Genomic DNA, 12,370 nt, shown 5'->3' on the forward strand with positions numbered 1-12,370 from the left:
CGGGGTGATGTGTTTCAGCTCAGGTGCTGCCTCATGCGAGATTCTCCTCCCCACTTGGCAAAGTGGATTTATTCTGTTTCTGACAGATCTCTTCCCTTGGCCATCGTCCTAATCTAAGCCTGAGCACCATTTCTCCTGCAGATGACAGAAAATGCCAGCCACCAGTTCTCCCTGCTCATAATCTCCCCTTGCCAATCCAGCCTCCAAGCACCCAGAAGGGTCTTCCTGAAACACAAATCCGATCACTCATTCCACTGCTTGGTGCCCTTCACTGTTTCCTAAACATCTGCCTCGGGGGTTCTCAACCCTGGTGACACGTTAGGATCACCTGGAGCACTTTAAAAAAATACTGATAATTCTACCCCCTCTCCCATTGACTCAGAATCTCTGAGGGGGGTGGCAGGTCCCAGGCAGTCATCATTCATTTATCTTAAACTCCCCAGGTGGATCTCATGTGCTTCCAGGGCTTAGAACCTCTCGTCCACAGGATCAAGTGCAAGTTCCCTAGCAGAGCATTCAAGGTCCAGTAGGATCTGTCCAACAGTCACTGAACAAATATCAAATGCTTAATGTTAAAGCCAGACATGCGATTACTATTTGTAGCTGGTATATAATGAGTCAGTATATGAATGTCTAGTCTGTGCCCTGCTACCACGCATGTCCAGACTCCTTTGTAATCTGCCGGAGCACTACCACCCCAGAGCTGGCACCACGTGACGCCTCCTGGGGCTCTCAGGACCGGCCTGTGCTCAGCCAGGGGGGCAGCAGTCAGGGACTCAGTGCCACATCTGCCTGGCTTCTGGGTATCCCTGATCATGTGTCCAGGTCCTGCTTCCAAAATCCACCCTTACTTCCTGTGGTCAGCTGCATAATGGCCCCCAAAGATATCCAGGTCCTGATATCCTGTGACTGTCCCCTTATATGGCAAAAGACACTGTGCAGATGTGATTAAGTTAAGACCTTGAGATGGGAAGAGTATCCTGGATTATCCAGGTGGACCCTAAATGCAATTACACTTGTCTTTAAAAGAGGGAGAATTGACACAGAAGGTGAGGGCCATGTGACCACTGCAGCAATGGGACCACTGAAGCAAGACCTATGCTGCTGGCTCTACAGATGGAGGAAGAGGGAAGGGGCCAGGAGCCAAGCAATGCAGCTCGGGAAGCTGAGAAAGGCAAGGAAACAGGTTCTTCCCTGGAACCCCTGGAGGGAGCATGGCCCTGCCGACACCTTGACTTCAGCCCAGTGAGACTGATTTTGGACTTCTGGCCTCCAGAACTGTAAGGGAATACATTTCTGTTGTTTTAAGCCACCCAGTTGGTGGTAATTTGTTACAGCAGCTCTAGGAAAAGCATACACTCCCCATTCCTCAGTTCTGTGGTTCTACCTTGCTGTCTCCAGCCCCCCTCAGGCCCCCTGAGCTCCCACCTCCCAAAACTCATCTGCCAGCCTGCACCTATGTCATCTCTGCCATGGCCTGTCCCCTGCTGTTACCTATCAGTATAATAATGCTTTTCAAGCATCACACGATTTAATCTCACAGTAGCCCTCTGAGTAGGCTCTGTCATCATCCTCCATATACAGATGAGGAACAGAGGTCTGGAGAAATCCAAGATCACACAGCTTATCGGGAGCAGAGCAGAGGCTCAAACCCAGGCCCTCTGACTGTAAATCCTGACCCTCAACTACTGTTTCCGTGCTTATTAAGCACTACAAACAGAGCCCTAACACCATCGCTGTCCTGCAGGGCAGTGAGGTGGAGGCTCTTTAAAGTAATTGGCTTGGCCTTCTCAGCCAGCACTGGAGAAGCAGAAGGCCCTTTGTTGGGTCTTTTCTCGGCGGGGAGCCCGGGAGCACGTAGTGCTGATAAAGGTCTCTTCTGCAGGCTGCACAGAACCAACACGCGTTTAAATGCCAGGGAGAGCTGGCCTGCGGTCGCCATTCCAGAGGCTTGCTGCAGGATTCCTCGGGTCAGCGAGGGGGGTAGATGTGCTACCCTGATCACTGGCTTCCATCCTAAATAGCCTACCCCAAATAATTCTGCCCAAAATAATGTGCTTAAGGAATTTTATAGGAACAGATCCACAATCAGTTAGAACCCTTACACAGAGCCATTTTCAAGGTTGGATTAGCACCTCTCACCCTCTGCAATGGGAGACATTGGTCAAGATTTTTGACTCTTGTGGGGGCACTGTATAGTGTAGTGGTTAAGAATGCACATCCTGGAGCTGCACAGGTTTCAATCCCGCCTCTACTACCTGTTAGCTGGGCAACCCTGGGTAAGTGACAACCTTTCTGTGCCTCGGTTTCTCCATCTGTGAAATGGGGCCATAATGGCACCTACCTCACAGACTTGTTATGGGATTAAATAAATTATAAATTAAGTCAAGTGCATGGGATAGAACCAGGTACCCCATAATTGCTCAATCAATATTAGGTATGCTTGTCAATCTTGGTGGTTTCCTAGTGTATTAGTTTCCTGTGGCTGCTGTAGCAAATTACCATAAATTTGGTGGCTTAAAGCAACAGAAATTTATTTTGTCACAGTTCTGGAGGCCAGAAGTCTGAAATGAGTCACCGGACTGAAAGCAAGGTGTTGGCAGGGCCACGTTTCCCCTGGAGGCTCTAGGGGAGAATCTGTTCCTCGTCTCTTCCAGCTTCTGGAGGCTGCTGACATTCCTTGCTTGTGGCCGCATCACTCCAATCTGCCTCTGTGGTTGCATCTCATGTGCTTCTTCTGTCTGTGTCAAATCTCCCCCTGCTTCCCTCTTATAAGGACACCTGTGATTGCATTTAGGGTCCACTCTGATAATCCAGGATAAGCTCCCCATCTCAAGATCCTTAACTTAATCACTTCGACAAACACAACTTTTCCATATAAGGTAACAATGAGAGGTTCTTGGGTTAGGGCCTGATGTCTTTGGTGGGGAGCAGGTGGCCACCACTCAACCTACTACACCTGTGTTCACATATTCCTGACTCCTTTCTGATTTGCACCAAGTGCTGGGTGAGAATGGCTGTTGAGACCAGAGGACTTCGGCTTGCATCCTGAACCTGTGTGTTAACAGCTAAAGGACTGTGGGCAAATCACAGATGTGGCCCAGCCCCACACGTCTCAGTTGTACGATGCCCCACGGGCGGCAGTGCTCCATAAGCTATACACATGGGGGATCCTGGGGGACAACCTTGTGGTTCTGCTTCTGCATCTGGGGAACCCAGCCCAAGACAGCGTAGTATCCGTGTTATTCATCCAACAACCCTGTGGACAATTATTTCCATTTTACGAATCACAAAACTGAGGCCCCGAGGAGTGAAGAGATCCAGGGTATGGGCTACTACGAGTGCTTGGCCCAAACTCGCAGTTGGGAGGGGTCTTTGTGGCTTTACCACCAGGGCGCCTCCACCCTCCCTCCCCCACCACATGAGCTGCATCTCTGGCGGGTGAGTCCCTGTGGCATGCGCCAGGGTGAGGGAAATGCTTATTAGTGAATGGTCGACCCCAGCACAGGTGACCCTGTTGTCCCAGTGGAGCTGGTGGGAGGAAGAGGGGAATCTGGCCCTCAGCAGCTGGGAGCCGCAGTGCGACAGGCATGTGTCTGTAGTTATTATGCCAAAAATGAGGTCGGCATCTAACCTGGAGTCAAGTCCTCATCTATATCTGGGCCCAACAGTTTGAACCTGGCATCTAAGGTCTCCCGTGATTGGGGTCGAATCTTCCTGCCCGTCTTCCTCCAATAATACTCCTTCTACACCCCAACACACTCTGCTTCAGCTAGTCCGGGCCACCTGGTACCTCTGAACACAGGGTTTCCTTCTACGGCCCCGAGCCTTTGCTCATGCTGTCACCTCGGCCCAGACTGCCCTTCTTCTCCACGATGGAACTAAGTTCCACTCACGCTGCAGAGCTGAGCTCCACGCCTCTCCTCTGAGAGGCCTCCCAGGCCGACTCCTGAGGTTATAACCACTCCCTCTGGGGAGAGCTGCTACGGTTTTGTGCACACTGTGTTGTAGGACTTCTCATGCTCTCCCTGGTGTGACCACCCCTTGGGTTCACATCTGTCCCCTCTCCCATAGCCCACCACCACCCTGGCTTGCCCCCGAGGGTCATGCAGGCTTATCATCAGTGTGTCCCCACACCTCGTGCAGTGCCTGGCAGGTTGTTGATACCAGCAAGGTTCATGGAATGAATGAATGAGAGAATATTTGCCTTTGGAAATCTAAATGGTTTTTGGTGGAGGCCCAGACAGACTTGCGTTTGCATGTCGGTTGGTCCCACCCTCTGGTAGCAGTGTGATCTTGGCCCACTCACGACACTCAGTGTAATTTCCCAGTCAATGTGATCAGGTGTGTCCTGTACCCCCCTGTGGGCCCTTGACAGACATTAGCTCCCACCCAGCCATTCATTCGGTCATGGCCAGGCCTCGTGTCACACATCTGGGTACAATGCAGCTCAGTGCCTGGCCTGCAGGCTCTGGTCGCCTTGTTGGGAGACAGACACAGAAGTTCATGCTCACAGACCCATGGTCTTGGCCTGTACACGGGACCGCGCTCTAAGGACGGGCTTTGTAACCATGGAATCACCCCTCCTCTAGGGGCACAGAGACCCGTTTCCAGAGAGTCCAAGCGAAGGCCCGATAACTGCCTGGCAGAGATGCGGTAAAGGGATTCCCGCGTTCCTCGGGGTTCCCTTCCTACCCTGAGACCCGCCCCGCCCTCAGTTCCTCCTTCTCACAGCCCCTTCCTTCTCACGCAGTCCCACCAGCTTTTCCTGACATGCGCCTGACCCAGCGTGCTCCTGCAGAGGGCCCTGCGGGTGGAATTCCTCCCTGGCTCCTCCAGAGCACCTGCCCACGACCCTGGTGAGGCTGCAGACATTGCCAGGCAAGGGCAAGGTCAAGGTGAGGTGGTCTCTCTCTGACGTGGGAGCCACGTCTCTCTCCAGCTCTAGCCCCGAACTGCCCAAGGCAGTGACGAGATCTGAGCCCGAGGTCCCCCGGGGGAGAGGTCAGAGCCTGCCTTCCAGGCCTTCCCTGACCACTGTCTTTCTTTGTGACCCCTGCACTTCTCCTTGCGCTGCCCCAAACTGGAAACCCAAGCCTGTAAGGAGTAGTGCCCACGCCCTGCCCATGACACCTGTGCCCCTGACACGTCTGAGGGGACCAGCTGGTCTGATGTTGTAAGATGGGCACACAGACTTGTGTCATTTGTGCACGGTGGGACCTTAGCTCTGTGGGCCTGTGGCATCCCCCCCTGGCCTTATTCCCCTGCTCCAGGCCAGGCCCTGGGCGGCCCTGGGGCTCACTTTCTCTATGAAATCTGGCACAGTGGGTCACCCTGTTAGCGCAAATGGATGCACTTTCAACACAGTGACAGTCTCAGCGTGCTCAGGTGCTCCTCCGGGGCCCCTGAAGGAGGGACACTATAACCACTCGGAGTCCTGGTCCTACTTTGCCCTCAAACACTCCAGCACATCGCAGCAAGGTAACCCACGATGAGCAGTGACCCCAGAAACCTCTCAGGCTCCTGGGGCTTCCGGCCAGGTGGGCGCCCAGCTGGAAGTGAGCCAGTTGGAATGAAGGTGATCCCCACAATACGTTGTCAAGGCCGTCAGAAAGTGGGTTATTGTCAAGGAAGTTCGAAACACACAAGAGCCATGTGGATAGAGAAAAGGCGCACATCCATGAGCGTGACCATGTTCTTCCTCTCTCCAGCGACGGGGCCTCGGGTGGGTCTCCTAAGCCTGCTGAGCCTGACTCTCCTCCTCAAAAAGCAGACTCAATGGCTGTCATGAAGGAAGGATGTAAACTTTCTGGCCCTTCCCCTTCAGGACACATGGCAGTTTGCATTCCTCTTAGGTAGGGAATTGGCATGGTGGTGACACATGTCACTGCCAGGCCAAGGCCTTAGGGGGCAGGTGTGAGACTGGCCACATTCCCTCCACCTGCCGCAGGGGCAGCTGTTGCGGAGGGAAGAGGCCCTGCGAGCCAGCATTCCTGAGTCGGGAAGCTCTGGGGCAGAATCTCTAGTCCCCCGCAGTGAACACCCAGCAGGAGCGAGACGTAGTCCTGGGGTGTTTAAAGCCCCTGAGACTTGGGGGCCGCTTCTCCCTGCAGCAAACCCCAGCCCGTCCCGACCGCCACGTGGGAGTCATAGACCTTCCGTGCAGTGGCGTGACTGCACGTGTGACCTGGCACACAGAGAATGCTCAGTTGGGGTCACTGTCCCCCCGGCCCCGTCCTTGACAAGTAGTCCAGCTGAGTAGGCGGAGCCAGCACGCATTTCATGGAACTAAGCAGACACCTGGGCCCTAGACACACCGAGCCTGAGAAAGCGTCTCAGGGAAGATGCAGCACCGCATCTCTATCGGAGGGGAGCTGTGGATGGGCTGTGATTTGCCAAATATGAGCAACGTGAAGCCGAGGTCAGATGGATCCCAGTTCAGCTGGAGAACTTTCTGAGCTGTACAGGGTGAGCTCGGGAAGTGCCTGCATCTCTCAGGCCAGTCTCCTGGTCTGTGAAAGGGAGAACGAGGGCACCGCCTCCTGGCTCTGAGGGGGCTGAATAGCACCTGGCACACAGCAAGCGCTCAGTAAATACCAGCGGGACAGTGGCTCGGCAGTGTTGTTAACTCCCACACTGTGGCGGGAAAGTGAGACAGCGCTTTTGGTCTGGGGTTGCGGCGAAGTCTCTCACGCCCTCCCCAGATCTCTCAGAAGACAGTGGCCTACTTCCCCTTTAAAGCTTAGTTGGGGGCTGTGTGAAGGCTCTAGAATTTCTCCACTTAATTTGTAAAGGTGGTGGGAGATTGGCATGGACAGAGAAGTGATTTGAAGTTAATTTTCCTCACAATAATGAATATTTTACTGACCTCCGGCTCTGCGGGCTTTGAACCAAACTCAAAAAAGCCATTTAAGGCTCAAAGTCAATCGAAAAGACAACCTGCTATGTTCTGACCAGAGCCGGGCGACGGTGCCCTGAGGATGGGAGTAGATGGATGTGGAGCCTCCTCTAACTCCACGGCCCACGGAGCCCCCCTGGACACTTGTTTCAGAGACAGGTAGTTGGAGCTAAAATGTGGTCAAAGAAACTTTAAAAGTAACATGGTGTGTCAGCCTCTCACTCGGAGACTGCGGAGACCGTGACGAGGGGCAGATGGAGAGTGCTGGCGAGGAAGAGGGGGTGGGGCAGAGGAACCGGGTTTGGTGTGACTGCGGGACCTCGGGCTGAGCCTCAGATCTTTGCAAAAAGGGGGAAGGACAAGAAACCCCAGCTCAGGGCTGCGTGAGGCTGACGCGAGCACATGCACCCGTGCGCCGGGGGCCTGGAGCAGAGGAACCGCTCTGTGACTGTGGCTGCAGGAGGAGCCACCACAGGGCCCGCGGCCGGCCGGGCAGCTGACCTTTGACTCAGCCAGGCTTGCAGCAGGGTCTCCGGAATGGGCTGGGCTTGGGGTTAGTTAACCAACAGGCAGACTCTTCACTGAGTAGGGGGAGGAGGGTTGATAGGGCTTCTGAGAATGGATGGCAGGTTCTTTCTCAGAGACATCTGGTGGAGCCTCACCTTTACCAGCGGTATCACCTAGTCCCCTGGGCAGCAGGGAGCCCTGGTGGGCATTAGAGCAGGGAAGCTTGACTCGCCTTCTGTGAATGCAGCTGGGCCCCTTGCTCTGTGGGGAACATTTGTAAAGTCCTTGTCTTTTGTGTTCTGTCCCCAGAGAACCCTCTGATCTCATTTTCTACCTCAACCATCTTCCTTGCTCACTCTGTTCCAGCCACATTGGCTTTCCTGCTGTTCCTTACACAGGCCAAGCATGGCCCTGCCTCAGGGCCCTTGCACTTGCTCTTTCTCTGCTTAGACTTCTCCATTCCCGGGCTGCTCCCTCACTTCACTCAGGTCTCTGCTTAAATGTCACCTCCTTTGACAGGTCCTCCCTGACTGCCCCTTCTAAAACAGCATGTCCACCTCTGTCACTTCTCTTTTCAACACCAGGCCTGAAAAAGAACACAGGCTTTTATTCCCACTCTGTCCCCCTTGCCTGAAACAGTGCCTGGCACACAGCAGGGATGCAATAAATATGTGTTGAATTAATGAGCAGATGAAGGAATGGAATGTTTACCTACACAAAAAGAACTTGTATCCATTTCCAGAGTTAGCATTTTCCTGTCAATCACCATCACCCTGGGGACAAGGACCCCAATAGCTGTGGTTATGATGATGACAATGAGGATGTTAAATGCGTGGCAGGATTACAGTGTGCACTGGAACTATTATATGGACTTTGTGTAACACAGTGACAAGCACATTGCAAAAATGATGAGCGGTTGCAGGTTTGAGATTCTAACCTAGGTTTCCTTGCATACCCTCAGTAATGGGAAGCCCACTCCTTCTGAGGCAGCCCTTAGCATCTAGGGGCAGCTCCTGGAAGGTGCATGGTGAGAAAGGGGATTAAAGGTTTGGGCCAAGTACATTTCTCCATTCCTTAGGACAATAGTGTGAGTTTCCAGGTGGGAGAGGACCAGCCTCTGCCCTGTGACTCACCCCTCACTCAGAGGGCTGCTGATCAGAGGAAACCCCAAGGGCAAGAAGCCCCTTGTCAGCCATACCTGGATGAATGGGAAGAGGAGGCCGACAGCAAAGTTGGAGAGCCAGTTGACGGTGCCCGCGATGATGAAGGCAGCCGGCCGCTGTGATTGTTGGAAGACCTCGCCGGTCAAGATGAATGGGATGCCGCCTGCAATCAGAGCCAGGGCACGGAATTAATCACCCTGAGAAGGCCATGCCGCCAGCATCCTTCTCCACACGCCTGCCATATGACCCGCCCGTGTGGCAGGGAGCGCCCTCTTGGGAAGAGCCGGCTTTGCCCGTGTGAGTGACGGCTTCGGGAGGGGGAGCTGGAGTTACAGCCGTTAACTGCTAAAGGTATAAAGATCATTTCTCTGACCTGGCCCATCCAAAGGAGAGATTCATTATCCTCTTGGCTCTCCAAATGCCTTTGAAATTGAGTACTATGTGTACAGATTTGATTTACAAGGCAACTGACATTTACCAAATATATTGTGTTAGGAATATTGATAATTTAATCTTCAGAATAACTGAGTCAGGCAGGAATTGCTGCCATATTCCCTGGGTGAGAAAACTGAAGCCCAGAGAGGTTACTTGATTTACCCAGGGTCACCTAGCTCCTGAGTGGCAGAGCCAGAACTCAGGCTTGGGGCTCTGACCTCCACATCTCAGAGCTTTTCTGCTAGTCCTTGCTGGAGAGAGGATGGGAGCCCCTGCCCAGCTGGCTATCCTTTTGTCCTCCTCACCTCCCCTCGACTAGACTCGTGGTGGCCCCTGTCCCTGAGTCACCCTGGCAGCGGGGTATTTGTTACTCAGTGGAAACGGAACTGGCATTGGGGCAGGACATTCTTTATCTTGAGAAGCTGTTTTGTGCAACTGCAGGATGTTTATCACCCCTTGCCTCCTGATGCCAGGAGTGCTCCTGGTCACCATGGCAACCCAGACTGCTCCCACACGTTTCCGAATGCCCTCCACATATCATGTCCGGTGAGAATCTCTGAGGTATGCACCCTCCTCTTCCTGAATGTCCCACTCAATGAGATTGGCCCCAACCCAGGACCTGGGGCTTGGCATGACCATGGGGCTCCTGTTTGCACTCCCTCATCCCCAAATGGAGTCTCCACTCTGCCCATTATATCTACTCCTAGGGGCTCCACAGACAAGAAGCGCGGGTGGTGGAAGGGAAATCCCTAAGGATCTTTACCAATCTTGAGAGAGACACTGAGCCGTCTGGAAACACTAGGCTAGAGCCATTCCTTCCATCAACATTCCATGATCACTGACTGCACTGGGGGTGGTCCCACAGTGGTGGATGAGAGTGACAATGTCCCTGCCCTCGTGGGACTCCCTCATCTGGTGGGAGAGAAAAGATGACTTATTTACTAAAAAAGAAGTGAGTGAATGAATAAACAATGTCAGCATGTGATAAGCACTCTGGAGGAAATGCAGAGGACAACAGGGGAGGGTCTGCGTTAGCAGTGATTGGGGGAGGGCTCTCTGGGGAGGTGAAGGTTGAGATGTGGCTTGAAGGAGGAGATGCAGCTTGTGAAGATTTGGGGAAGATTATGCTGGGTGGAGGGATGGGAGGGCAGAGCCCTGAAGGGTGAAAGGGATTAGGTCAAGGTCTAGAATGGAGGCCAATCTATCTGGACACCTGAGGGAGTGTTGGGGGGAATGGGACGAGGTGGCAAAGGTGAGCAGGGCCCATGAGGCAGCCTGTTGTAGATCAAGGAGAGGGGTTTGCTAAAGAAGAAAACCAATGAGGAGTTTTAAGCACGGGTTGATGTGGTCAATTTGCATTTCGCGGGCATCACTGCTGTTTGGAGAAAGGACCGGAGGGTGAGGAGTGGATGTAGGAGGCTGTTGGGCAGTGCAGGAAGGAGGCGATGGCTGTCTAGAGGGCTTGGATGGTGATAATGGGGATGCAAGGAAGGGGCTGAATTCAGAGACTCCACCCCACGGAGGCAACATTTTCATTGTGAGCATTGCACACAACCACAACGTTCATCATCAAGTTCACCCAAGCAACCCAAGGTCACAGAGCCAGGACCAACCCAAGCCTGTGTCTCTCCAGAACACTCACCGTTATCACCCAGCTATACTGCCAGCAGACCTTAGACTCAAACATATCAAAAATCACTCAGAATGGCCCATCCCTTCACCCCCCACCAGACCGTGAGCCCCTCCAGGGCCAGCAGCATCTCCATTTGCCTGGTATCTTTGACAGAGAGTAGATACTAGATCAATATTTACATACTTGAATTAAATGCTCAAAATGTGATTTTGAAAAGATTTGATATGTTGTTTACTACAAAGAAAATGGACCCTCCATATCTTAAAGCTATCTATCAATGTGTGCGAGAACATGGTTACACATTAAAATGTGCTAAAACCAGCCTTTAGGTCTGTAGAGTGCACGACGTTTCATTGTCAGAAAGTGTTTGTGTCACACACGCAGTTGGTCCTGCAGCTAACACCACTGGGAGCTTTGCAGCATATCGTAGGGGTCAGTTCACAACTATACCCTGTGTGAGGGCTGGTGTTTCACTTTCCTCGACTTCCCTAGGTGTGTTTGGAAGCATCTTAGGATAACTCAGTTAACACTTCTGGTGCCGGTATATCAGCTTACAATGGACAGAACATTGACAAACCTGCCTCCCTGCAGGCCTCTTTGTTGCTTCAGGGCTGGGACCGTGACTTATTTATTAGTTACGGCCCCTGCTCCCAGCACAGCACCTAGGACACACATACGAGGTGCTCTGTAAAGGTCTGCAGGATCAACGGAAGAACAGTTAAGACACCCTGGAGTTCACAGTACATCTACATCAGGTCTCCTGTCTCCTTCCTTGCCTGAGCCTTCAGGCCACCCACTGAGGACAAATACAAGCAACCGTGAGGAGCTTGCACAGCCCACTGTGCTGACGGGTTTTCATTCCCATTATCTCCCTTGCACTTAACAACCAGAGAAGGTGGTGCAGCACAGTGGCCTAGCACTTGGGCTCTGGCATCAGTAAGAACAGGTTTAGGTCCTGGCTCCACCAAACCTCGCTAGAGTTCAGGTCTCTCGCCTGTAAAGTGATGACAGTAGGGACTAGCTACTGGGGGTGTTTGTGAGGATTAAATGAACTACTATATGCAAGCACTTAGTACAAGCCTGGCACATGAGAGGCACTCAGTAAGTGTTAGCTACTATAATAATAATTCAAAACTCCTCTGCGTTATTCCCCTCCATTTTATAATGAGTTAGCTGAAGCCCAGAGAAGGGGAGTGACATGCCCAAGGTCTCTTAGCAAGGAGTGATGATGATGATGATGATGATGGTGATGATGATGCCAGTGATATGATGATGATGATGATGGTAGAAATGAAAATGATGGTGTAATAATGATAGAAGAGATGATAATGGTGCCACTGCAGCTGCTGATGCGGGTGATGGTAACTACGCGGAAGGCATTGTGAAAAGCACTTTACATACATTATTTCATTTAATTATTGCTGCTATGTGCTAGTTACTACTATTATTCTTCCCATTTAACCTATAAAGAACTCGAGGCCTAAGAAAGTTAAGAAATCTCCTCAAGATCACATCACCAGTGAGAGGCAAACTCAAAGCTGTGTGACTCCTGAGTCTGAGTCTTAGTCACTCCGTAGCGATGCAAAGAAGTCTAAGACAACAATCTTTAAACCATGTGATGAAAGGAACCTAGCGGTCTTCATGATTTTATCCCAAATCCTGGAGTTCATTTGTTTCTCTTCTGTCTGTAGGCATTGGTAGCCTGATTTCCTGAGTCTCTCATGGTCTGTTTCT

The 12,370-nt window shown here is 52.2% G+C and overlaps 1 protein-coding gene across 3 annotated transcripts in view; it reads right to left on the bottom strand.

Moving 5' to 3' along the window:
- The window catches only part of SLC2A9 (solute carrier family 2 member 9), a 255,749-nt gene that overhangs the window by 20,493 nt on the left and 222,886 nt on the right, over positions 1-12,370 (bottom strand). For all 3 annotated transcript variants that reach the window (XM_087434919.1, XM_087434920.1, XM_004432273.3), the window contains one exon: positions 8,604-8,731. In XM_087434919.1, the coding sequence (XP_087291045.1) occupies positions 8,604-8,731 (128 nt within the window). The remainder of the gene's footprint in view (positions 1-8,603; positions 8,732-12,370) is intronic.

This window comes from Ceratotherium simum, chromosome 8 (genome assembly GCF_057802395.1).
Source record: "Ceratotherium simum simum isolate JZ-2026a chromosome 8, ASM5780239v1, whole genome shotgun sequence".
In the NCBI taxonomy this organism is placed as follows: Eukaryota; Metazoa; Chordata; class Mammalia; order Perissodactyla; family Rhinocerotidae; genus Ceratotherium; species Ceratotherium simum.